At 41.9% G+C, this 24,404-nt stretch overlaps 1 protein-coding gene and 1 long non-coding RNA gene across 2 annotated transcripts; one reads left to right on the top strand and one right to left on the bottom strand.

Moving 5' to 3' along the window:
* Positions 1–773: 773 nt before the first annotated feature.
* On the bottom strand, positions 774–22,365 carry LSG1 (large 60S subunit nuclear export GTPase 1). The gene is made up of 14 exons (XM_010994389.3): positions 22,207–22,365; positions 20,184–20,310; positions 16,657–16,777; positions 16,397–16,483; positions 15,435–15,521; positions 12,648–12,708; positions 11,343–11,519; positions 7,273–7,686; positions 6,768–6,869; positions 6,480–6,623; positions 5,938–6,061; positions 4,241–4,320; positions 2,725–2,898; positions 774–1,250 (listed from the first exon to the last, which is right to left on the bottom strand). Exons 1-14 carry the CDS (start codon positions 22,303–22,305, stop codon positions 1,071–1,073), a joined length of 1,977 nt encoding a protein of 658 aa, XP_010992691.1. The 5' UTR covers positions 22,306–22,365; the 3' UTR covers positions 774–1,070.
* Positions 4,300–7,489, top strand: LOC116153524 (uncharacterized). The gene is made up of 3 exons (XR_004137332.2): positions 4,300–5,886; positions 6,424–6,960; positions 7,393–7,489. It is a non-coding gene; the product is annotated as an uncharacterized LOC116153524 (long non-coding RNA).
* Positions 22,366–24,404: the final 2,039 nt, after the last annotated feature.

The following is a 24,404-nucleotide window of genomic DNA, read 5'->3' on the forward strand; positions in this document are numbered from 1 at the left end:
TTGAACACAGAAGGTAACAAATGACTATTGAGCATGGACATTTTAACTGATTTCCTCACTTGTCCGCAGAGACTGAAGAGGGGAAAGGGCTGGTAAAACAAGGTGGCACGGAGTAGATTTCTGACCTGCTGCCAAATTTTCCTGTTTACCCATCAAAGAAAACATGCGTCACTATTGGCTTCTTGAGAAAAACCTCAACCTCTTTCTTATTGTCTGAAGAGTAAACAAGTGACAGATGTATAGCAGGTTCTACCGTGACTAAGTATATTTCTTGTAACAAAATATGACTAGGTATATTTCTTGTAACAAAATACTGGGAAAAATTTCAAAACAAGAAAATGAGAATGCTGATGACTGTACCTGGTAAGTCTAAAGTACTAACCCGTACAACAAGAGTGGGGACACTTACAACAATTGCAAGGATGCTGAACAAGACACATTCTGGGCAGAAGCAAAGGGGAAAATAGAAATTCCCTTTTTGAGGCATCCTCATTTGGGAAGCTGACGATCATTTTCAATAGAGGCTCACGGTCTCCAGTGGCTTTTAAAAATTACCCATGCCAGCCCTTATTCCAAGATCCGATATGCCTTCTGCCATATCCGGGGTGTGTGCTGGGTGTGTGTGAGGTGTGTGAGGCTGAGAATCACAAATCTAATAACGCACTCAAAAAACCCACCTGAAGTCCCAGCCACGTTTTGGCAAATTAAAATCATTTAAAGAATGTGAAATGTCCAAACAGCAATGTATCTACAAGAACCAAAAAAAAAATCCATTAAGTGACAATTTAATTTTAATGTCTTTTCAAAAAACTCCCAATTTACAAATGACTACGCATTTGCATACAAGTTTTCATAAGTAAATATACACCATTCATTCCCTCATCTTAAGTCCAGCCTTCTGGAGGAGCAGGTTTCTGCGGCTCCGAGATGACTGACTGTCAGAGCCGGTCCTCCGAGGAGCCCTTGGTCTCGACACTGGCTGTTGGGTGTGGGTGCGCGTCCCCAGGGCAGGCCCCCCCTACAGCACCACAGATGCACAATGCAGATACCATTTCTGTTGCAGCCCAAGTTCACGTATCCAGGTGCTTGTAGAGTCTACGACTTTTCTCTTTTTTATTTCTGTTGCCATGTTTTTTCCAGGGCTTCCCAGGCCCTCTCTCAGAGCTCACAGTAGCTGCCGTCACCAGGCCACTCCCAGGCTTGTAGCCCATCACAGCCTGGACTCCTTTGGTCAAAGCTCTCACATTTTCCTAGGAAATAAGAGAAATTATTTGCAGTGTCAGCAGTCTCCTTTAGAGGATACGCACAGTGCTGTCTATGGAGAACTCCGAGACAGTGGACTTCCATCTCTCACTGGTCCTCTTTCTCTCCCCATTCCTTAAATGGTAAGTTTCTCAGAGTTTTGTCTTCAGTTTAGTCTCTCTGTCCTTAACTCTGTTAGTCCCAGAGCTTCAAACACCATCTATGACTAGATTCGTAATATCAGCTCTTCTTGGGAAATCTCTAACTTGTTATCAAAGTTCAACCTGCCACAACCCAGTTAGAAATTGACTCTCTATTGCTTGGCAGTGGTATAAAAATCTGGCCAGCCTCCAAGATGGTACACACTCTGTCTTCCTTATCTGACATACACAGTAAGTTCTGTGGATTCCAGCCCCTAGAAATTTGTACATCTTTCCCCTCCTCTCCACCTGCACTGCTCCACCCTAGGTGTTCATCAGCTGTCACTGCACCACTGCAAGACTCCTTGGATCCAGCATCCACATTCATAGCAGAACATCTCAGAGCTCTCTGGTCATGTATCCTTCCAGTCCTGCCCTCACAGATCTTGATGGTCCCCTGTAGCCTGGGGAATCAAGGTCATATTCCCTCACGTGGCACACAAGGCCACCTACGGCACGGGCTCTTTACTGATAAAACCTACACTCCCATATCTTTTTGCCTTTGATCATGTTACTCCTTCTGCCTGGAAATCTGGCCCTCACCACTTCCTCCAACTGGCACATTTTTATTTGTTCCTCAAAGTCCAGCTTAAATATTACTTCCTTTCTGTAGTGTGGCAAGGATGAGGAGAAATTAGGACCTTCGTCCATTGCTGGGGGGGATGTAAATGACGTAGCCACTTTGGAAAGTTTGGCAGGACCTCAACTGTTAAACATAGAGTTTCCACATGACCCAGCAACCCCACTCCTAAGTATATACCCAAGAGAAATGAAATACATGTCCATACAAAAACAGCATTATTCATAATAGACAAAAAGTAAAAACAATCCAGATGTCCATCAACTGATAAAAGGATAAACGTGGTATAGCCGCTCAATGTACTGTTACTTGGCAATAAAAAGAAAGAAAGTACTGATACACGGATGAACCTTGAAGCCCTTAGGCTGTTAAAGAAGCCAGTCACAAAGGACCACATATTGTACGACTCCATTTATATGAAACATCCAGAAGAGACAAATCCATTTACAGAGAAAGTAGATCAGTAGTTGGCAGGGGCTGGGGGAATGGGGTGTGAATGCTAACTGGTACAGGGTTTCTTTTAGGAGTGATAAAAACATTCTAAAGTTAGACAGTGGTGATGGTCACACAACTCTGAGAATATACCATAAACTGAATTGTGTACTTTTTAAAAGGGTGGATTTTATGGTATGTGAATATTTGGATAAAGCTGTTATACAAAATGTGTTGGATCAGAAGTTAAAGAAAAACTTTAAAACTTACTCGATGGAAAAAAGTTTTGTCCACTACATTTTCAATCTGATTTGCTCTTTTATTTCCGCTCAGCTGCATTTTAATTTCACCACCATTTGCTTTGTTCTCTAGGAGTCGCTGGTGCTGATGCTGAAAGGTCATGGGATCTCTTCCAGGGGGAGGGTGACAGTACAGGAGCTTCCCCTGCAAACACAATCCAAGTGATCACAGTGCACCCTCAAGGCCATCTGTATCAAAGCCCTCCGGGGAGGCCTCTCCGCTGGGCACACCCTGACGGAACTTTCTGCCTTTTGATTAAGCTAGCCGGGTTGGGTTTTGGTAAACTGCAACTGAGAGTCCTAACTAACACCCTGAGGCTGACCCTTAGTGTTCTAGAGCCTGGCTCTTCCCACAGCCCCCACACTAGAAAGAAACTGGTACTTCTCTGTTCTACCTTGTTTAATGTCTATTTCAGTACACATATATGATTATACTTAAGATGAATATTTTCCAAAACAAAAGCCAGGACACAGCTGGACAGTGTGACTGTACTAATGGGGACACTGGGCCTGGGGCAGCTGTTCACTGGGTGCAAGTTTGCCTCGTTCCAACGTAAACACTCTCAGCGTTGTGGTGGTTTGTAACTCATCTCCCCCATCCTCCACAGCTTTACAAATGGTAAATGAGTAAGTACTTTATCCATATGAATATTCTATTAACTATTTCCTTCCTGAATTCAAAAAGAGAGGATACGGCTGCTCTTTTACGCTCCCAGAGCGCCACTGATGACATACTGAGAAGAGGAGGGAATAAAGTGAAATCTTCACAACCAGCTATTACTAGGGCCCTGTAACGCTTATTTGTGGCAAGAAGTATTATTATGCATTTTAATAATACATAAAAATTACTGGCTAATTATGCGCCAGGCTCTGAGCTTAGTGGTATGTGTGTATGTCTCCACACACATTGTTCTCATTTATTTCCCATAATGATCTCATGAGATAGGTACCATTAATTGTTTTACTGATGAGGAAAACCCAAAGTTTAGCACGTCCTCATTTACAATAGGACAATAATACCGTATAGACTTACGTATTTTTAATGAGATGACAAATGTAAAGCGTTTAGAACTATTCCTGGCAGGGCTAGCTCTGAGTACATACATGTCAGCTATTGCTATTCCTGTTACTGGACAAGCGCTGGGAACGGGCGTGTGAACAGCTGCACCACAAGGAGTACTGTGACACAGCGGCAAGAGAGACAAGGGCTGCAGGAGATGGAAGAGCCGGAGACAGAACTGTGTCATGCTCACTGACGACAGGTGTTCAAGAGACCTTCATCTCTTTCATAGTATGTCAGTCACTTCCATGATTTATATGCTGCTGGCTCCCCTGGATCAAGAATATACCCCCAGTTATAACACAGGATCACCAAGAAAATACCTCCTTTACAACCCAGCAGGCTGCTGTTACCTAAACACACACTCTAAGAGGGGAGAAAGAAGTCTCGCTTAGTCAAGAGCCAACGAGAAGCAGGGTTCACTTACGCTGACGTAGTCCTTCAGGATGTAGCGTGCAGATCGGGGCTGGTCAGGCTGTCCATGGGCGGTCATGAACCCTCGCATATCTGTGAGGAGAAAAGAATTTTGCAAAACCTAAGTTGGAAGACATCCCAACAGCGACAACTGAGGTGATGGAAATCTAGCCTTTTCTATGACCACACTATGCATACTTAATTCTTATCTTAAATACCTTAAAATAAAAAATCAGTTAACAATGTAGAAAATATTTTGGTTAGCATGATAAAACATCTGATAATCCAGAAGAACAGACTATATTGTTACCTCTGAGCTCTTGGCAGCCACCTAGCACCATGCTGTGACAGACACATCTTTCTCTACTCCAGTTACCTCTCCCATCTCTTGAACCTGAACATTTATTCAAGGAGGCGACTTGCAGAATGCTATGTTGTCAATATTATTGGCAAAACCAAAAGCAATAGAGCAAGCTTTCTTATTCAGTGATACATCAGGCTAGCACACTGGGGAGAAGTCTGGATTAGGAAATCTGGGTTCTCACTGAGGCTGTGCCACTGACCAGGCACCACCCTGGGCAAGTCATTTCGTGCTCTGACTTCAGGTTACTTGTTTTAAGAAAAGGGGGATGAGATGTGGGGTAATCTTTAAGGCCTCTTCTTGTCCTATGATTTTGTGACTATAGCAAGTGTTACCGTAAGTGCTTAATATTTGTCCTCTTCAAATAAGCTTATATCAAATAAGCTTTCTCTGGAAGTAAATGCTCAAACAACCTGACCTCCAAGCTGGGGGCACCTTCTTTAAAGGCAAGCCACACACGCATAGAAATGTTAACATCGCTATTTCTTTAGATAGATACAAGTACTTCCAGATTACCTTTAAAGTTTGTGTTTAGAGTAAGTAAATCACAATCAATTGGACAAATGATAGGCAAAGATAACTGCCCTGTAGAATTGGGATAAAACAGGTGGGAGAGCTGTGGCCTCATTTTAATGTCAAACAAGGCCCACAGGACTGTTGGAAGGGGAAGCAAGCTCTGCTCTGCCCCAATCTCTGACACCTATCCCTTCTGATTCCCCCTTGTAACTCTCCTGTCCCACTCTGGTACGTATATTCATTTTCTTCCGAACAACCCCTTTCTTCCTTTAAGGGAAAAAGACTTCAGAAAAGGCCAACATAGCCTCAGAGCAGAACCCTCGTGCCTACACTTGGGTACCATCAAAGCAGTCAGTGTCCTAAGGGCTTTCTCTTTAGAAACCGGACAGACCCTGTGATCCCTGTAGGAGTTTTCATCACTGCCCACAGCTAGGCTTCCTACAGGAAAGGGCCTGAGACCAGGAGAGCCTGGGAAGATGTGTCTCTCTCAGCACTGATTCCTGGGATGAAGGTTAGGAATGGGCAGACCTGGGGAAGAGGCAAGGGACAGAGAGAATCTCCTGCTCTAACTCTCAAAAGTACTTAACACTGAAGTAAAACATCACTTGGGTAGCAGTTGGCTGCCTTTACTGTTGGACCCTGAAAGCACCATCACGTCAGCTACCTGGAGGCCACTTTGTGGGCAAGACCAACAGGACAACAAAAATATCAGCCCTGGAAGATGACATGACAATTGCTAAGGAAAAGTTTTGAATTTGTATCTCTGCAGAGTATTTCTCTCAGTAAGTATACTGTTATTTTTTGTTCATGTTTTAAAATAAGTCACAACTCACATCCATAAGCTGTCAACAGTTCTTCTGACGTGGGAGGTCGATGGGGATCTTCATCCTCTCTCGGCTTTATGATGTCGATGCCATAGGTAGCTTCTAAAACATGTCTCGGAATATTCTGGCAAACGTAAGCTGGTCAAGGAACCCATTCCTCTGAACTGACCCCCTCCTCCCCATGGTGTCTGACACATGCTTTTTAAAACACGGTCTTTCAGCACTTCTGTGACAAAATTTTTCCACCTCTCCAGAAAAGTAAAATTACTCATTTAATTTAAAACAAAGCCTTATGCACCAATAATCACTTCCAAATGAATCTTTTTAAAATATTATCTCTGAAATAGACCTTAAAGAGGACACACCTGTCTCTATGCACACACCGCAGATTTCTGACATGATCCTAATTCGCAGAGGAAGCACACAGTCTTTGTTTCTAATCCTTATAACTATGCAAGGAGTGATCTTTTTTTCCTCCCCTGTCTAATTACTCAGGTTTTCTCAAGCCCCGCTATACAAGTAAGAATAAATCAGCACAGCACCAAGGATATTAGTGATACAGGTGGGACGTGGTCTCTCATCTGGTCAATCGGGAGGATTCCACTGCAGATCATCTCGGCTTTGGTAGAGACGAAGGACGGCATCACCAGGCCTGGGCAGTCACATAAGCAGAGGCCAGGTTCCACATAGAGAGTCTGAAAGACAGGAAGAGGTGCATGCTGGGCATACGGCACAGGAAGGGAAAGAAGAGCAGCACACAAGAGGCAAAGAACTTCAGGAAATACCCAGAGGGGGGACCTGACTGAGAAGGAAATACGAGGCCGGTGCTGCAGAAGTACCTGGAAGTGCTTGGTGTGACCAGGTGTGGCAGACACAGATACTTTCTTGTTGCCCATGATGGTGTTGATTGTTGAACTCTTACCAACATTCGGGTAGCCCACCTAGAAGAGAGTCAGAGGAATGTTTACAGCGTAAGTTGGCAAGGATCACAGGATGCCAAAAGCCGACCTCATCTAAAAAGCCTATCCAAAGGTAAGAACATCGGACCCGAAGTCTGAGGACAGCCTTAAAAGCCCTCTCATTCTAGTAGCTCTGGTAAGTCACGTGATAGGTAGGGCTGAACCGGAAGGAGACTGCAGAGGATTATGAATATAAACAAGGGTGTGACCAGTATGAGCCTTGAGAAAGGTCACTCTTGGAGCTGGGCTCTGCTCGTGCGTAACAGGAGGCCCTCCATGTCCCCTGTGATGCCAGAGCCTGACTGGTCTCAGGTTCCAGTGTGGCTACCAAGGGATGGGGGATAAAGACCCTCATGTAACAATTCTACGACATAGTTCATCTTACCAGTCCAACAGTAAGTTGTCCCTCCTTCACCTTCTTTCCAGAGTGTAGCTGCTTAAAGATCTCCAATAATTCCCGCTTTGACACCAGGTGGCTAAAATTGTGTATTTGCCTCTTCTGCAGGGTCTTCCTTCCTTGAGCCTCAGAATCCACAGTCCAACTTTCATTCCAGTTCTGGCCACAGGCCTCCTCATCGGGGTTGCTGCCCTCTTCCGAACACGTCTGCCAATCTTCCTCCTCCTCGCGACAGTCCTCATACACACTGTCCTCTTCATCACTGCTGGCAACTTCACTGAGTGAGACAGAACCCCTGCCTTGGAGATGTTCAGTCTCATCATGTGGAATTTCAGCCTCGTCGCAACTGGAGTTTTCAGACTCAGCTGTGATGGCTTCTCCAGTGTCTCCGTTTACTTCGTCCTGATGAAATAACAGAAATCACAAAAGTCCAGAAGCGTGTTAACAACTGCACTCTTCACTCTGGTGAAAACACTCAGAGCTGGTTATCTGAGACGAACAGAGGGCAAGAAAAGCTATGAAGGAGAATGGAAAAGGTGAACAGAGGGAGGAGATCACATAAGCCCAAGGACACAACCAAACTATCAACAGTGATGCCCTCTGGAGTGGTGGACCTTCATTTTATACATTTTTATATTATTTGAACTTTGCACAAATAACATGTATTTTCTAACAGATAACTCTTCTATCCATTAAAAGAAAGCAAGGGTTTCAAAAAGCCTGTGCCAAGCTGAATTCCTTGACGGTACGTTATTTTGCAATAGGCTGTACAGTAAAACACAACAGTTCTCATTAACAGTAGAACATTTAACATTTTCTTCTCTGCACAAAGCAAGAAGGGTATAATTTGTAATGTGAGCTTCATTTTATATTTGCAGCTTTAAAGACAGTGGTTTGCATAGTTAAGGAAACTGCTATTCTTTTACAACTGCCTTTAATAAATCACAGCACCGTGGAGCACAGGTCCCTGTGTGCGAAAACTGAGAGCAACAAAACTCAACTCCGTGTGTGGAATCTGTTCACCAACCAACAATTTCCTTCGGGAAGAGAAAGGTAAAAATCATGGTGTGTCAATCCTTCTGAATTCGTACTGATAACAAAGTAGAAATTAGGCAATTTACAGTATCACCAATTCGTATCAACAAGGGTTAACTGGTTTGGATTTATAAGTGATACAAACCTTGGATCATTTCCAAATAATCTAATGTTAGAGTGAGTAGCCACCACAGAAGAGGACAGGAGGAACTCAGCTGAACAGGAATCCTACATTTTAGGAAGGAGGTATTTTTCTTAAAATGTCAGGGAAGAGAGAGAGAATTTCATTATCATGCTTGGCAACTCGAAAACAAACATGGAATTAGAAGCAATTTCTATGATAAATGAGCAACAAATGTAAAGAAGTCACTGTGTGCTCTTCTGTATCATTTAAAAATATGGAAGAGGCAGAACCCAGGAATGTGAACTGAACGGGGATGTGTATTAGGAGAACGAAGGCTGGACACAGTTTAGCTTCAGGACAAAAGCCAAAGGCAACAAAAGGATTTGTAGTAGTTTTGTCAAAAATAGAAAGAACAGAAAAGTCAATCTTTGGGAAACACGATGCAATTCAACAGATGGCCAAGAGAAAACTAAGGTACTCAACTCAAAAAAGTGTCCTATTTTTTAAAATAAGAAATGTCACACAATTGTAGAGGAAGAACCAAACTTCAGATAGGTGAGAAACAGTGACTGTCAAACTTCTTTTAACAAGTTCATGTTTGATACTCAAGTGACAGATGAGATGACAGATACGACATCACAATAGTAGCTGGTATGATTTAGGAAATCATGTGTAACAGAGATTTCAGAAGACTTGGGAGGAATAAATGGGGTTCAACTTTGAAAAAGGAAGAAAGAATATCTTCCATAAACCACACAGTTAACCCAGAATCTGATAGAGAAACAATTCCACAAGTTAGCTGGTGAGCCTGAAAAAGAAGACAGTCAGCAACATGAGGCAACAAGGGTTCCCTGAGAACAGATCATGCAAACAAGTCCCATTTCCCGCTGGAATCTACTGCTTGGTTGACAGTTCAGGGAATACCACAGATGTGGAAACGAATCCTTGTTTCATTTCTGATTGACTGCGCTACCAAGCTGGTGCCTCAGGGCTGAGCGACAGAGTGATAAATATTCAAAAACTTCAGCAAGACACTGACTTCCAGGAGAGACGTGAAACAATGGTGAAAAGGACAAATGATGAAGCCAGACTGGCTGAGGATATAAGCACTTATACCTGCTGCTGAGAAAACTAAATGAAGAAAACAAAGGAAGTGCTCAGAAAGCGGTGCCTGCAGAGAACAAGTTTTCTGTGGGTTAGCTTTATTAACAACAGTAGTAACAGAATAGTTACTGTTATATCCTTTCAAATGTATCTGGATTCGTCACACTGAAATGCTTGGTACTGAGCCCTTAGTAAATCCACAAAAGATCACAAAGCTCTATCCTCGATCCTAATCTATTCAACGTTTTCAATGACTGGAAAGAATATATGGACAAAGAAACAGGAAATCTGCAGATGTTTCAAAGCTAGAAGAAGAGAAAAGCAGATAATACACCCAAAATGAACCATACCTTGTTCCCAAATCACTAATATTTAAGAGGAACAGTACTGTCCTAAGCAGAGCTAAAGACAAAATGGAAAACTTTGTCCACATGTAAAGATGGGATGAGATCTGCTTAGTAAGTCTTTTCTTTTAAATATTGGAGGGAGGTGGTTGTTCATGGGTTCAATGAGCCAAAAGCATAAGCTCCTTTGAAAGGGGGTGAATTAACAAAAATGCTGGGAGTATCTTGATGACAAGAAATAAGAGTCCTTCTGTACATGTCCTGGGCAAACCACACCTGGAATAATGCACCCCATCAGCTGCCACCCTTTTTAGGTGTTATCCTGAGATGCGCAGACAGGCCCTCAGGACAATGAGTGCTCGGGAGATCATGTCTATGAGCAACAGGAAAGCAGAAAATGTACCTTCTGCAGAACAGAGAACACGGGGACAAAGGAAGACGCCTTAGAGCAAAGTTAGGGAAGCTGACTTAGCTTCACCAGACTGAAGAACTTTCTTTTTATTCTTTTTCTAATTTTTTAAAAAAATATTTTTGCAAGGGGAGGTCATTAGGTTCATTTATTTATTCTAATGGAGGTACTGGCAATGGAACCCAGGACCTCACGCGTGCTAAGCATGCACTCTACCACTGAGATACATCCTCCCCCAAAGAACTCTCTGATCTCGGAGACAGAAGGAATGAGACACCTGGTCTCTGCCATTTAAAGCAGTCACAGAGAGATTATGGGACTGTTTGCCAGGGAGGCAGAGAAAAGAATTCCATTACAGAATTAGAGTTCACTAACCTGTGAGCTCACCAAAGGGAGGGTGTTGTATTCACAGCACCTAGCTCAGCACACTAACTAGTCAGCAAATGGTTGATAAATAGAAAAGGAAAAAAAAGTGGACAGGACAAGACAGTACTGTATGTCTCTTCCCATTCTAAGATTCTATTCTGAATTTCTTTTCACAGTTGGTTATCAATGATTTCTACTAGAAAATAACCCCCAAAATGTTTCTGTAAAATCTGGTTTAAAGACATAGAAAATAACACGGTATATATGTATCTTAATTAAGGATTACTTCATTTCTTTGTTTTCAAAACAAAGTCAAAAGAGATTCTAATCAAGTCCAGAGAAGTTACTACATTCAGTTGTATCTGACTTTCTGTTCTGATTTCTCTTAAAAGCAATTATAAGGTCATTATGAAATCTGCTATAAAACTTTCCATCTAAAATTTAAAAGAAATTAGAAATTAGAGCTAATACTGGCGTGTAACAGAGCCCTGGGGATGGCAGACTATTTGACAACCACAGGGAGTTCTATAGGTCCTTCTCCCATCACAGCACTTGGGAAAAAACAAACAAAACACCACAAGTCAACAATAAGTAAAAACAAACAAACAAAAGCACACTTATCAGAAACTGAAATCCTCCTTCTTAAAACCCAGCCTGAAAAAGTCTCCCAGGTTACCTTGGTGTCACCAATCAGGTGAATGGCTTCAGCCAAAGCAGACCAGAAAATGACCTTGACGTTCTCCTTTTCAAAGAACGTGGCCCAGGTACCCCGCTGCTCAGCAGTCAGCAAGTCTGCCTTATTTATCAGAATCACATTCTCCTTGTCCTCGTCCATTGTTTTCACGTAACATTCCTGGGCAAGACAAAGATATTTGGAAAGGCCTCTCCAAACAGGTAAAAATTAGGCTAAATAAACTGAAGGCCCCCAGCTACCACCAAAAGTTTTACTGCCCCCAGCTCTAAATCATTCCTAAAGATTTGTAATCATGGTACATTCTACAGATCCCGTCAGCAAGCTTTGAAAAGAAGTTAGGTCACATACGCTTAGAAGTATTCTTCACATGAAAAACTGGGAAGGGTAAAAGCAAACGCTTTCCTGCCCTGTTGAAATATAACAGGTTCTTAAAACTTCTTTAAATTATGTAGCTCCTCTCTTCCATGATGTCGAATTGTTTCTTTTAAACAAAGTTAAGGAATTGCATAACTAACAGAGTTATCGGCCAGCAGGGACTATTTTTCAGCCAAGTGATGATATCCGATAATAATCTAATCTTTAATGTAAAAGAGATTTTTGAAGTCTAAAAGAAAAACGAGACTCAGTAATTAAATTAATTCTCAAGTATAGCTCTCCGTTAGGAAACCCACCAGAAGTATGAAAACTCAATTAATAAGAGTTTCCCCATTAAGATTTTTGTTATTCACCAGTGGATTTAAAAATTATCAGTATTATTTCTACCATGGCCCTCAAACAGAAATAGGAATGCTTCATGTGTGTAGTGTCTTATTAATTGAAAGCCTGTATTACATTATTTCATGGGATCCTCACACCTCATAATCACTACCCCTGGGGTGCTTTATAAACTTAATTCATTTGTAAAATACTGCAGAAAATAATAACTAAGGGGTGAGAAGAAAAAATTTCACGGAATGGATAAGAAGTGAAGGGACCAGGAATATGCTAAGTAAGCAAAATGCTATTTCGACCAGCGTCTCTTAAAATATGAGAAACACTGGTAAATGTCTATTAATGGAGTGGCTTCTAAACGAAAAGCAAGAAAAGTTCATGTGTCTGTGCCTTCCTGCAGATGGAAACCATTGTTTGAGAAGAGAAAAGCTCCTGCCCTTGGGAGAGGCAGGAGGCCTGATTAAGCAAAGCCAGAGGAGGTCCAGTGTGCCTGCTAGAGTCACTGCCATGAGGGACGCATTCCTCCCGCTGCTGCCCTCAGGACGTTAGGTTTCAGTCTTGTCACATCTTACTTACCAAATCCTCACATCTAAACAGGAGCGGATTTCGAGCATCTACTATCTGGACCACGATATCACTGAAAAGTAAATGAGATACTCCAATTACTGGGAAGTGGAAGCAAACAGTGGCCATGTGATAACAGTAGTAAACACCTCCCATATTTTAAGCACTGACATACTTAACTTTTTAAGGTACATTCATCCCCAGCTTACATATGAAGAAACTGAAGCTTAGAACAGGTAACTGGCTTGTTCAAGGTCACCAGCTACTAGGTGACGCAGTGGGAATGGGAACTCAAGCACCCTGGACCCAAGGCCACGCTCATAATCATAACATTTCCCTACTCTTAACGTGGCCTAGAGAGACTGATGATGTTTTGCTGCTAAAACCCTTAACTGGATCTTCTAGTAAACTCTCTTGGAGAGCTGACAGAGTATTCCAAATACTTTAATCCAAGGTGAGGTCTATGTGTGTATTCAGTACCTAGTCTATACCTATGTTAAGTAAGGCCTCAAAAAACCCCTAATGGATCACCTGCTGACAGCTGTAACTCACTTAAACCTGGGGCTGACAAGAGAAAGCATACATCTAGCAAATTATCATCCACTAGTTCCAAGAATGTGTTTGAATGGCAAAAATACAAAACAGCAAAATATCAACTTAAGTTGCCACAATGAAGCAGGAAGGATGAGTCCAAGTGCTTCCATCATAAGTAAGATGTAGCAATAGGAAAACTTTCTGTGGCTGGCAGAGCAAGCCACACGAATCCCTCACGAATGTAGTGAGTACACAGCAGCACTGTGAGAATAAATACTCCACTTCTCCCTCTCTTCCTTCAGCCCCTGCAGTTAGGAAAGATGCTTTAAGGGCCAGCTGTGACTGCCACTGGAGGGAAGTAAGCTGCAGGCGTACCGCTACCTTACAGCAGTCTACCCCGAACTGGTATCTGTTAGCTCTTCCCAAGGTAAGTCCTATGCAACTATGCTGAACGCCAAGGAAATGTATTAAACCAAGGTTACCATTTAGCGCAGGGCATTTGACAACATGCATTTTCCTTTAGAATAATTTAATCTCCAGCATAATCTTGTGATTCAAAGGAACTCACAGACTTGCTAATTTACAACAAATTGCTTTTAGGTTCTCTAGTTAAGTGGGTCCTGGTATTTCCTCCTTTAATATCTACCACTTTCAAACTGTGAGGATTTAACAGTAAATACAAAAATGACTGCAGAAAAAGGGACAAAGCCTAACGAACTAAAACTACAAGGTCCACAGACATTATGGCTCCCTACCAAACACACAGAGAGAAGAATTGGTTAGAAACACCAGAAGGAAAAGAAGACACGTGTAAGACAGCTTGCTTCGTGTGCTGAATTAGGATGCAGAGCAAAGAGCTAACTATGTACAGGGAAGGGTCGAGGCTGTACAATGGAAGTGCCATATTTTACTGGAACACAGCGTTCCTCCCTCAGTGCCTTGGCAGCTCCCTGCATTTCAATGACATGTTACACATCAAATCTTTTCTGATAACTACTCTTGAAATTAAAGAGGCAGATGGCGTAGCTAGTCTGTTACCAAACAGGGGACATCTGCTGTACAGAACATATCAATAAATATTTCCTGTTAAAAGACATGGCAGTAGTCACTTTACTGATATTTCTATGTAACTCAGATCCACTTCCATGTGATATAAACTGTATTCGAGTCAGAAACATGTTCTCCCCCATAAAAATAGAGAAATTTCACATAATAGAAATAACAGAGCAAGTAATGCTGTAATCCAGTTGAAGCTAGAAGTTTCAAGTACAGGCTCACTCTAGACAAATTAGAGGCATAAAAAGCAAAGGAAGGACCATCCTATAAAACATTGGAAGAACACATATGATTACTCTTGTTTCCTCTCAAAACCTATAAAAAATGAAAGTAAAGGCTGGAACTCATCAGGACAGGGAGAAAGAAGGAACAACTAAGAAATGTCAGCCCAATGAGAAACAAGCCTGTTCGTGCCCCAGAGCTCCGAGAGAGAGCTCAGGATTAGAAGCATCAGATCTAGCTTTGGAGGCAAGAGTGAGGTATAGGACTGACATCCTTCTGAAAAGGGAGCCAGGAGGTTCCCTCCCCTGTTCCATGCCGCCAGGCAACCACACCCCAGCCAAAGGTGACACTGGAGAAAGCTGATTCATCAACGTTATCTCCCATTCTCAGCTTATCCAGGTCATTTTCCTTTTCAAAGCCCAATTAAGACAAATCACTCCTTACTTTCCCCCAATCCTATTAACCGCTCTTCCTCGCTGAGTCTGACTGGGCCCATCACCTTCCTATCTGTAACACAGCAGGAACCACACTCCACTTTGTATTTTACTAAGCACTGAGTCACCTGAGTGTAAGAATTGCGTTTCATCTGTGTGTCCCTGGTGCTTGGTGCTTTGCTTTGCCTCCTGGCATCACATATTTGCTCTCTGCAGGCAGACACCTACCCTTTTTCACACCATATTTTCCCCATTACCAACAGGAATTCATATACAATTGCTGAAATAACTATAGGTGCTTCAGAACTCATCTTACAGAAAATAGTCACCATTCTCATAAGCTTATCAATGTGTTTATCTCATAACAAAAACCCCTGTATTTTAAAAGAAATATGTTATCATATTTCCAGTTTTTACAATAATTCTCAGCAGCCCTTTACGTAACTTGATCTTGTGCCCCCAACCCCTCCCTGGACCCATGAACACATACAACATCCAAAGCTAATGTAACAACACAACACTGTCCTTACACAAAAAGAAACCGGTAACCTACCTTCTCTCAATCACCCTCCAGAGCTGGCGCCAAAAGTCCAAATTCCTCTCAAATGGAGTCAGTATCAGCTTTTGTTCCTCTTCCAACCTGGTTTTATAAAGAGAAATTTATACCTCTACCAGATTGTAACAGTAGGTTTCAAGTAGTGTAAACACCCAAATTCATTGCATTAAACAATAAGTATACAAATATTAACTGTCAAATAATTTTTTATATGCTTTCTGCTGAGCCAATATGCAAATCAAATTCAGATTTTATACTTGAGCTTTTTAAATTCCAGAAGTTTATCTATCACACAAAGTAACATTTCTCCCAAACATCTCTTCCTGGAAGAATGCTCTAGAAGCTAAGTGATCAACTCCAGGGTGATGAATGGCTATGAAAAGGAGAAAAGGCCAGGAATGGAGCAATCAATTCACCATCTTTGTGCAAGGACGCATATGCACCCAGCAATGCTGTGTGCACACACACCAGTTTGCATTTATAAAGTGAAATCTACCACTTCCCTTTTAAAAGAAGCCTTCAAAATGCGGGGAGGGTATAGCTCAGTGGTAGAGTACCATGCTTAGCGCACACAAGGTCCTGGGTTCAATCCCCAGTGCCTCCGTTAAAAATAAATGTATATATAAATAAATAAACCTAATTATCCACCCCCCCAAATCCCTAAAACAAACAAACAAAAAACCCAACAAACCAACCACCTTTCTCTCTTTGTGATTGCACAAAGTCAAACACACTAATAAGGTGCATTCTGAGGGGAGAGTATAGCTCAGTGACAAACGAGGTCCTGGGTTTGATCCCCAGTACCTCCATTAAAAAACAAAAACAGAAACAAAAAAGAATTGCCTCCTTCCTCCCAAAAATTTTTTAAAAATTCATTAAAAAATGTAAATAGCATTGTGAGCACACCAAAATGCCTAACTGAGAATTTCAAGGCAATCTTCACGTGGACTAACACTCACCGGGCAAGCTGACGTCTCCATTCTAGAAAGCTATCTTTCTCTGCCTGTTTGAGTTCTTCTGGGCTAGTATTTTGGTCCCACTTTGGTCTGAATCATAAAGGAAAAAAATTCCACATGAGTTACCAAAATACATCAGGAGATTTGGATTTAATAATGACAGCTGGGAAAAGAAAGTAGAAAAAAGTGAACACCAAACAAAAAATCTTATACTTAGTCACCTTGTTATGCCTTGTAATGTCCCAAATTCTTGTTCAACTCACCTCCTTGGTATACACAAGAACTGTTTGTTTTCTTCATGGAGTTTCTTAATTCTCTCATTTTCCTCAAAAGACAGTAGTCCAGTTCTAGCCTCAGGAGGCACAAACTTAATATTAAGCTTCTCTATTTTATAGAAGGAAAAAAAAAAAGTACTGTTACTTAAGAGGCAATACAGATGGTGAATGCTGGTTATTACTTAGGAAACTAACTGAGCACCTAAATCAGAATTTAAACTTTCCTGATTTAGATAGATTCTCCTAGCCTTAAATAAATTATAATTTCCAAAAGAAGTGTTCTACCAAAAAAAAAAAAAAGAGAGAGAGAATACAAGAAAAGATCTTTACTAAAACTTTCCAAAGGTCAACCACTTTTTCAAGTAATGATTTTATAAAACTCCACACGCTGAACGCATTTCGTGGAGGCAGAAACAACAGGAGTGGGAAGGGAATGTAAACATTCATTACAACCGATCTCCTCATTTTACATACGGAGAATAACTGCAAGCCAGTGGGAGTGAGTGGGGAAGCAAATACTCAGCAAGGAGACTCACTCCAGTCAGAACTGGTGAACCACCACACGGCTACAATTTATATAAGCTGTTTATGACGAACACCCGTGATTAATGCTGTGTAAGAATTCAAAGGAATACAAAAAAGCACCTAGGCTATGTACAAACTACAGAGACCTCTTCTCCAGGGCTCTAGCCCCCCAAGTTGCTCCAGGCCTCTCTCACCCCTCACAGCCACCTTCAGTCTCCTGGCAGGTGATGCCCCCTGAGAAGCCAGCTAAGCTTCTTTCCAAAATGCCAAGGGGAGGTCTTATTCAAGGATAACAGGACATCTTCAGCAATGTTCCTCTTGGCCTTTAAGCAAAGATAGCAGTCTGTACCCTCATCAGACCACCAAGACTGCACAGTCCAGTCACCTAGAGTACAGTCAATCCAGTCAGCATTCTCATTCATGTCATCCTCAACCAACAGTCAGAATACACACACTTTAGTCCATACCCGGTAAGTCTTTCACATTAATTTCTCCTCCCAATGGTGATCTCCCAGCCAGTGTTCCCACTTTGCTTTGTCCAGCCACTATAAATGCCTAAGCCCCTGGATTCTTTCCTCTTCTCCCACTCCACCACCCAGCTCGGAGCTTCACCTCTTTCCCTCTATGGCTAAAACAACATGGTACATCCATGCCATCCCTCTCTGATCAAACATCAAATTCCTTAACCTGCTGCATCCACTCTCAAATCTCTAACCTTAGGCAGAGCCAACTGTCTAGCCATCCTCGTTCTCATTTCAGTAGCGCTGGGTAGGAGTGCTGCTGGAGGTAATCACACAGTAACGAAGCCACCTGTCTCCTAACTGTTTTACCACCAACCAACGGTCCTCACACCAAACGTGGGAAAACCCATGCCAATAGCTCTCCAACTCTCCAGATACCAACTGGGTGTCCTACAATTCAATTCTGTCCTGCCCTACTTCAGATGCCAAATCTCTGAGTGGGTTTTTATTAAATCATTGGCCATTGGTGATTAGTTCAATCTCCAGGACATGTCCCATTCCCAAGGGTTATTAGAGGGGTTTCTGAAAATCTGAACCCTCTAATCATGTAGAAATTACCCCGGGGCCCACAAGTCACCTCATCAGCATAAACTCAGGTGAAGTTGAAGATGGCTCATTATGAATAACAAAAGACACTCATCTCACCCCCATCACTCAAGAAATTACAAGGGCTTTAGAAGCTCTTGTATCAAGGAACCAGAGATGAAGACCAAATATAAATGTATTTTTTATTGTATCAAATATCACACTTTCCTCTTGTTTGTTGAACATAAGGAATGAGGACTGCCTGTCCTATCTTTGAAAAGTAAAGAGTTTCCAGTGAACACTTCGTATTTCTCATTATTTTGCACTCCTTTGTAAGGTCAGAGACCCATATGAGAACCTATTTAAAACCCATGGACCATCATACCATCCAAAAATGCACTGTGTATACACATTCACACACAAGCGTACAATTCTGCCTGCAATCTCAGGGGTTCACAGACAGCTGAAACTTGTAGCCTCCAGGTTAAGAAATCTCTGTCCCTGTGTGTCCAGGAGACAAGCGCTATCTGAAGGCCATAGAGAATTGAGACAAAATTCTGTCAACTCTACAGTATTAAAGGAAAGGGAAAAAAGGTATGAAATTAATTTCAATGAGGAATTTTAATGGATTTTTGAAAGCCTTATGGAGATTTCATTACGTAGGCATGACTGAGCAAGTCATTGGCCATTAGTAATTAATTTCATTTCCAGCCCATCTGCCCTCCCCAGGGGTGGGGCTGAAAGTTCCAACCTTCTAATTATGCCTACACTGGTCTGAAGCCCAACTTCCATCCAGAAGCCAGTCAGGGGTCCCCACCCACCAACCATCTCACAAGCATAAGCATACAAAAAGACACTCCGCAGGCTTCTTCACTTACTCCTCCTCCTCCATAAAGTCTGGTTACTTCGAGCTCCCTAACAACCTTCATGCTGTTCCTTTCTCCATTCTTCTACTACTATTTCAGTTCTGGCCTAATTCTCTTGCTGGACTAAAGCAATAGTCTCCTAACCGGTCCTTCTTCCTCAAAATACATCAGAGATCTTTCAAAAAATGTTAGACTTGCTTACACCCCTCTAAAGACTCCTTTAAAGCCTGCATTCTCTCCAGGATCTGGCCCTTGCCCACCTTCCCAGTGTCTGTCATCACAGCTTGTCCCCACACCCTGCCCTCGTTTTCCTTCAGATAGAAACAAATACTAACTACATCTTTTGTGACCCCATTCTCTGCTAGGCTTCTTTTATAGCACCTAAAACACAATTTTGCAGAAACAAACTTGTCTTATGCAACACCACACTTTCAGTAGTCAGTACAATACCTGAGAGTAGCTAGAACTCAACAGAAGCATTTTGAACAAATCAATGAATTTGCTGAACAACGTAATAACAATAATCGAAGAGCAACGGAAATCATAGTTTATAATGCTATTTCTGTGCCAAGCAGTTTTCTAAGTGCTTAGAGGACACATACAAAAAGGACAAGGGAAAGCAGTGACTAAAACGAATTGTATGTATGGGAAAATTCACTGTCACGTGTTAACAAGTACTTTAAAGCACAATTCGAATTGCCTAAGTAACGGCAGCGGGCCCAGGATTTTGCTTTTAACAATGGTCCTCAGAAAACGTTTTCTGAAAAATGCTGGTATTATTCACCATAATGTTGACTAGTCTCTTTCCTTATGAGACACTGAGTTTCTTGAACTTGATATGATGATGTATAATCTGCTGTTTTTTTAGAGCTGAATTTTAAAACTGTGGCACATTCTGTACCTCACAGATGAGGTCGACTGGACCTTCCCGCACTGATCCTGGGAGACCCACCTCTGGGTTAAAGATGGGTCATTTATAAGTTTAGCAGGATCCGCAAAACACTCCCAAGTAGACCTATTTGTATCTAGTCAGCAAAGACAGAAGTGCATCCTATGCGTTCTGCAATTAACAACTCACCTGCTACAAACTCTGTTCCTGCAAGTTCTGCAGTTGCAAGGAAGTCATCAAGGGAGCTCTGTTCAGTCACTGACTGAAGGTTAAGACGACCCCAATCATAGCCATCATTGAGTTCACTCGTGTGCAGCTATGAATAAAACACAGGGTGGTAACACAGCTGCTGTCTTCTGCTCCTGACATTCAAACAAACTCTAAACTCCCAAGGAACTATTCTGTGGTCTTGAGGGTGGTGCGAGCCTCTTTAGAGACAATACTAATAATAGTTGACATTTAAATGAGCACTTTCTTACCTCATGATAGGCACTCTTCAATTGCTATCTCATTTAATTTTCAAAATCTTTTGAGATAAATTTTATTACATCTCTATTTTAAAGATGACAAAACAAGCTTAAACTAGATATAATTACTTGTCTATAGTTGCAAGCTAGTAAGTGGTAGAGGGGAGAATTTGAATCCATATATTCTGGTCCTAGCAGCCACTGTTAGTCAAATTTTTTTTGATGGAGACCCACAGTAAGAAATACATTTCACACAGTAACCCAAGTGCTGATATACTTAGTGACACAACTGTATACCATTCAGTATAGTAAAAATAGAAACCAAAGAATCCTGAAATAAAGTTACCTTATTACCTGCAATACACTGGTATTTTCTTGAATTCTACTCTGTTGGGTTAAAACCTGACTATTTGCGACCTACTTAACTGAATTCTAGACACAACCCACTGTCTTGATAAGATAAACACCATCCTAAACTATACGCTCTGAACAGATACAAATAAATTAAAAAAAAAAAAAAGGTTAAAAGGCTAGATGGTTTGCCCAAGGTCACAGAATCAGCAAAAATCAGAACAAAGATTAGAAGCATTGTTATTTAGAATTCATAATCAAAATTTTCCCACTACTTCCAAAAGGGTCCGTTAATAAAAAGTTGCTTCAAAATCAATTAAAATTACTGGCAACCCAATGTCCAGAGTAACTTTGATCTGATGAATATGGATGAGCTCTGTATCCTACTTACTCTGCAGATTACATAGATGGAAGTTAGGTGATGTGATGTGCACACGGATAACTGGAGACACCTTTGACTTTGCACAGATTCTTACTGAGAACTTAGTGAGTTCTCAAATATGTGGGGGAATGAATGTCAAAATGACAAACACAAGTCAAACTACTTCATCCGTTTTTTAAGGATCCTAAAACCATGATAGTTCGTAGATTCAGGGAATATTAGGGCCACCACACTTTGGAGATAAGTTGTTCATCTTTGAGTGAAACCACAAGGGAATAAAGAGGATGAAGCAGGAATTTGAGTTATTCTGTACTTCTGGTACCAACCAGCGGCTCTGGGAGGGTCAGTTCTTTGAACAGGGGGAGGGTATGCTCAGTGGTTAGACTAGGTGCTTTGTACGCATGAGGTCTTGGGTTCAATCCCCAGTGGCTCCATTAAAATAACTAGGTAAGTAAATAAACCTAATTTCCTCCCTACCTAAAAACAAAACAAAACAAACAAAAACCCACAAAACAAACAAAAAACCCCACAAACAAAACAAAAAAAAATTTTTGAACAAATTAATACAAAAAGAAGTAAGTGGTTTTGTGTCTTTCCTGTGCAGAAACTTCCAAATACTTCTAGGGCAAACACCAAACTTTTACCTTGGCATTCAAGATCTCACTCCAACCTCTTCACCACACTAGCCTCTACCTCTGGGCCCTGCGCCTTACTAGGAGGGCTTGCTTATCTGCCCGGTCGACTCCAAGCGACTTGAGCATCTGCGCATTTTGGTATTCGCGGGGTTCCTGGAACCGATCCCTGGCGGTTACCGCGCATTTTGGTATTCGCGGGGGTCCTGGAACCGATCCCTCGCGGTTACCGGGAAACGACTGTACTCATCCTTCGAAACTTTATTTTGGCATCATTTCCTCTGGAAAGTTTCTCTGTGACCTCTGACCCCAAACTTCGCAGCATTCAGACTCTCATAACTAGACAGAAAGGTTAGGAAAGATGACAAAGTTTGTCTTACCCAGGAGTCGGTGTGACGGTGGCTACGGCTCCGCTGAACTTGCTGGCGGATGAGAGCCCGGCCGAGGGACCTAGCCTCCGGCGCTCTCCTGCGACCCATTCCTGCAAAACCTGCCCACAAAATGTCTCTGCCAGACCCACGCTTGTTTTCGGTCTTTTTAAGAGCACGATCTTCGGAAGTGACGTATGAGCGAGCCCAAGTAGTAAAGGCCCGAAGTTGAAGGGAAACAGAAAGATTTGCCTCAAATTTCCACTTATATATCTCACATTTGCCACTACTATAGAAAAGAAATGTAAAATGGTCTGGGAAGGTAGTTTCTACGTATATATTCCCAAGAATATCTCAAATTTAGATAATGTCATCAAATCAAAAGAATGGTACCTTCCAAATTTGTGCGTCGGTCTTTAGCGTCCGGGGTGGTACTAGGAGACCTGGAAAATGTGGCCGTCCTTGTTCGCGCCCCTAGCCCCGCCTCCTGGCTGCCTTCGCCAGAAGAGGGCGGAGACCGGGGTGAAGGGTGTTCCCGCTGCGCTAGAGGGCGTTGCTTCCTGGCGTTAGGTTTTCCGCCCGAGTTCTGAGGTGTGGCCTGTCGGCTGTCAAGCCCAGCAACTGAACAGCTTTTTGTTTACTTAGTCTTCCCTAGCTGCGAATTGGAGAGAAGAGTCCCTGCCAGGATGGGAGTTCGGAATGGAAGGAGTTTGGCAAGGTTGCAAGGAAAGCCAAAGGGAACTGACTTAAATGCTTTTTAAAAAATAATAATTAAAAAATATTAAAAGTTCCACCTAGAATTGTATTTAAATTTCCTGTGAATTAAAATAAAGAGAAAACAGTGATTGGGCTCCACTTTCTGCAGCCTGGCTTTTGTTCCTCACTTTATTGTTAGGTTTCCCTATAATGGGAATATAAAAAGTCGGCTAGAGGTGTGTGGGTGTTGGGCATCTTACCTCCATTCTCATTATTCAGGAGAACCACCTCAAGGTTGCGATGCTCAGAAAGGAATTAGCTTGCCCAAGTCAGAGATGGAACATATTCGGAGTCAGGCATCAAACCCAAGTGTCCTCACCGTTTTATTCGTTCCTGCGGAAATGGGAGAATGAGGGTTGTTGGCAAGTATTTTATAACCCAGTTATTCTCCAACTTGGATGGGCATGTCAAGCCTCTGGGAATCTGGCTAACATGCAGATTCTAATTGACAAGGTAGGGTGGGGCTGGCACTCCGTACTTATAACACATTTCTAGGTGATGCTGATGATGCTGGTCTGGCCCACAGGCCACTCTGAGTAGCAAGAGAAGTCCACTCTATTCTGGTGAAGATGAAGGCATTGGAGTGGACTGGCTAAAAGTCAGTTACAGCAAGTTTTGGTCAGGTAGAGTTGGGACCTTTATCACTCACCCAGCTCTGGTTTCCCTGCAGAGCCACGCTGTGTGCTACACCCTACTGCTGACTCTTACTGAATTGGAGTGAATTTTTGGAAACACCCAAAGGATTGCTGACAAGCCATGTAGTAGTTGGCAAGGCTTTGGGAAGGCAGTGCTCACAGATTAGCCAAGGAATATATCAGAACATGGTTTTCCCCATTTCTCAACTTAGAAACAGTGTATCTTAAAAAAAAAAAAAAACCTGAACATAATCTCTAGACGAGATTATGGAGAAATGGAGAAAACCCATGAAAGAGAATGAGCCAGCAGTTCCTGGCATTCTCTTGGAGCTGAGTGGTTAAAGATAAAACTAACTCATAAAGTAAGATTAAATGAATTTTATATTTTAGTGATATAAAGAAACCTGGCATCGCATTCCTAGAGCTCAGTCAGAAACTTAGGACTTCACCATCATTTCTTTTTCCAGGTATTTTGTCACTTTCAGAGATTTAGGGAAGACACTTTGGATTTCTATTGTCATTCTTCTTGTGGGCTCCAAAAAATCTTGACCAAATCAAAAGTGATAATTTGATCAGGATGGGTGGGGCATCAAAAAGACACTGATGAAGTAAGATTAAACTTTAATGGGAGCAACATTCTTTGCTGACAAATAAGTAAAGCATAAATAATTCTATTTCCCGCAAGGTGCTCCTCAAATCTAGTATTAAAAAAGAACTAACAGAGCCTCAGTTTTCTTATCTGGTTAATGTGGATAGCCTCAGTTTTCTTATCTGGTTAATGTGGATAATACTAGTTCCTGTCCTGCAGAGGTAGCAAGT

This window comes from Camelus dromedarius, chromosome 2, assembly GCF_036321535.1.
Source record: "Camelus dromedarius isolate mCamDro1 chromosome 2, mCamDro1.pat, whole genome shotgun sequence".
NCBI lineage: Eukaryota > Metazoa > Chordata > Mammalia > Artiodactyla > Camelidae > Camelus > Camelus dromedarius.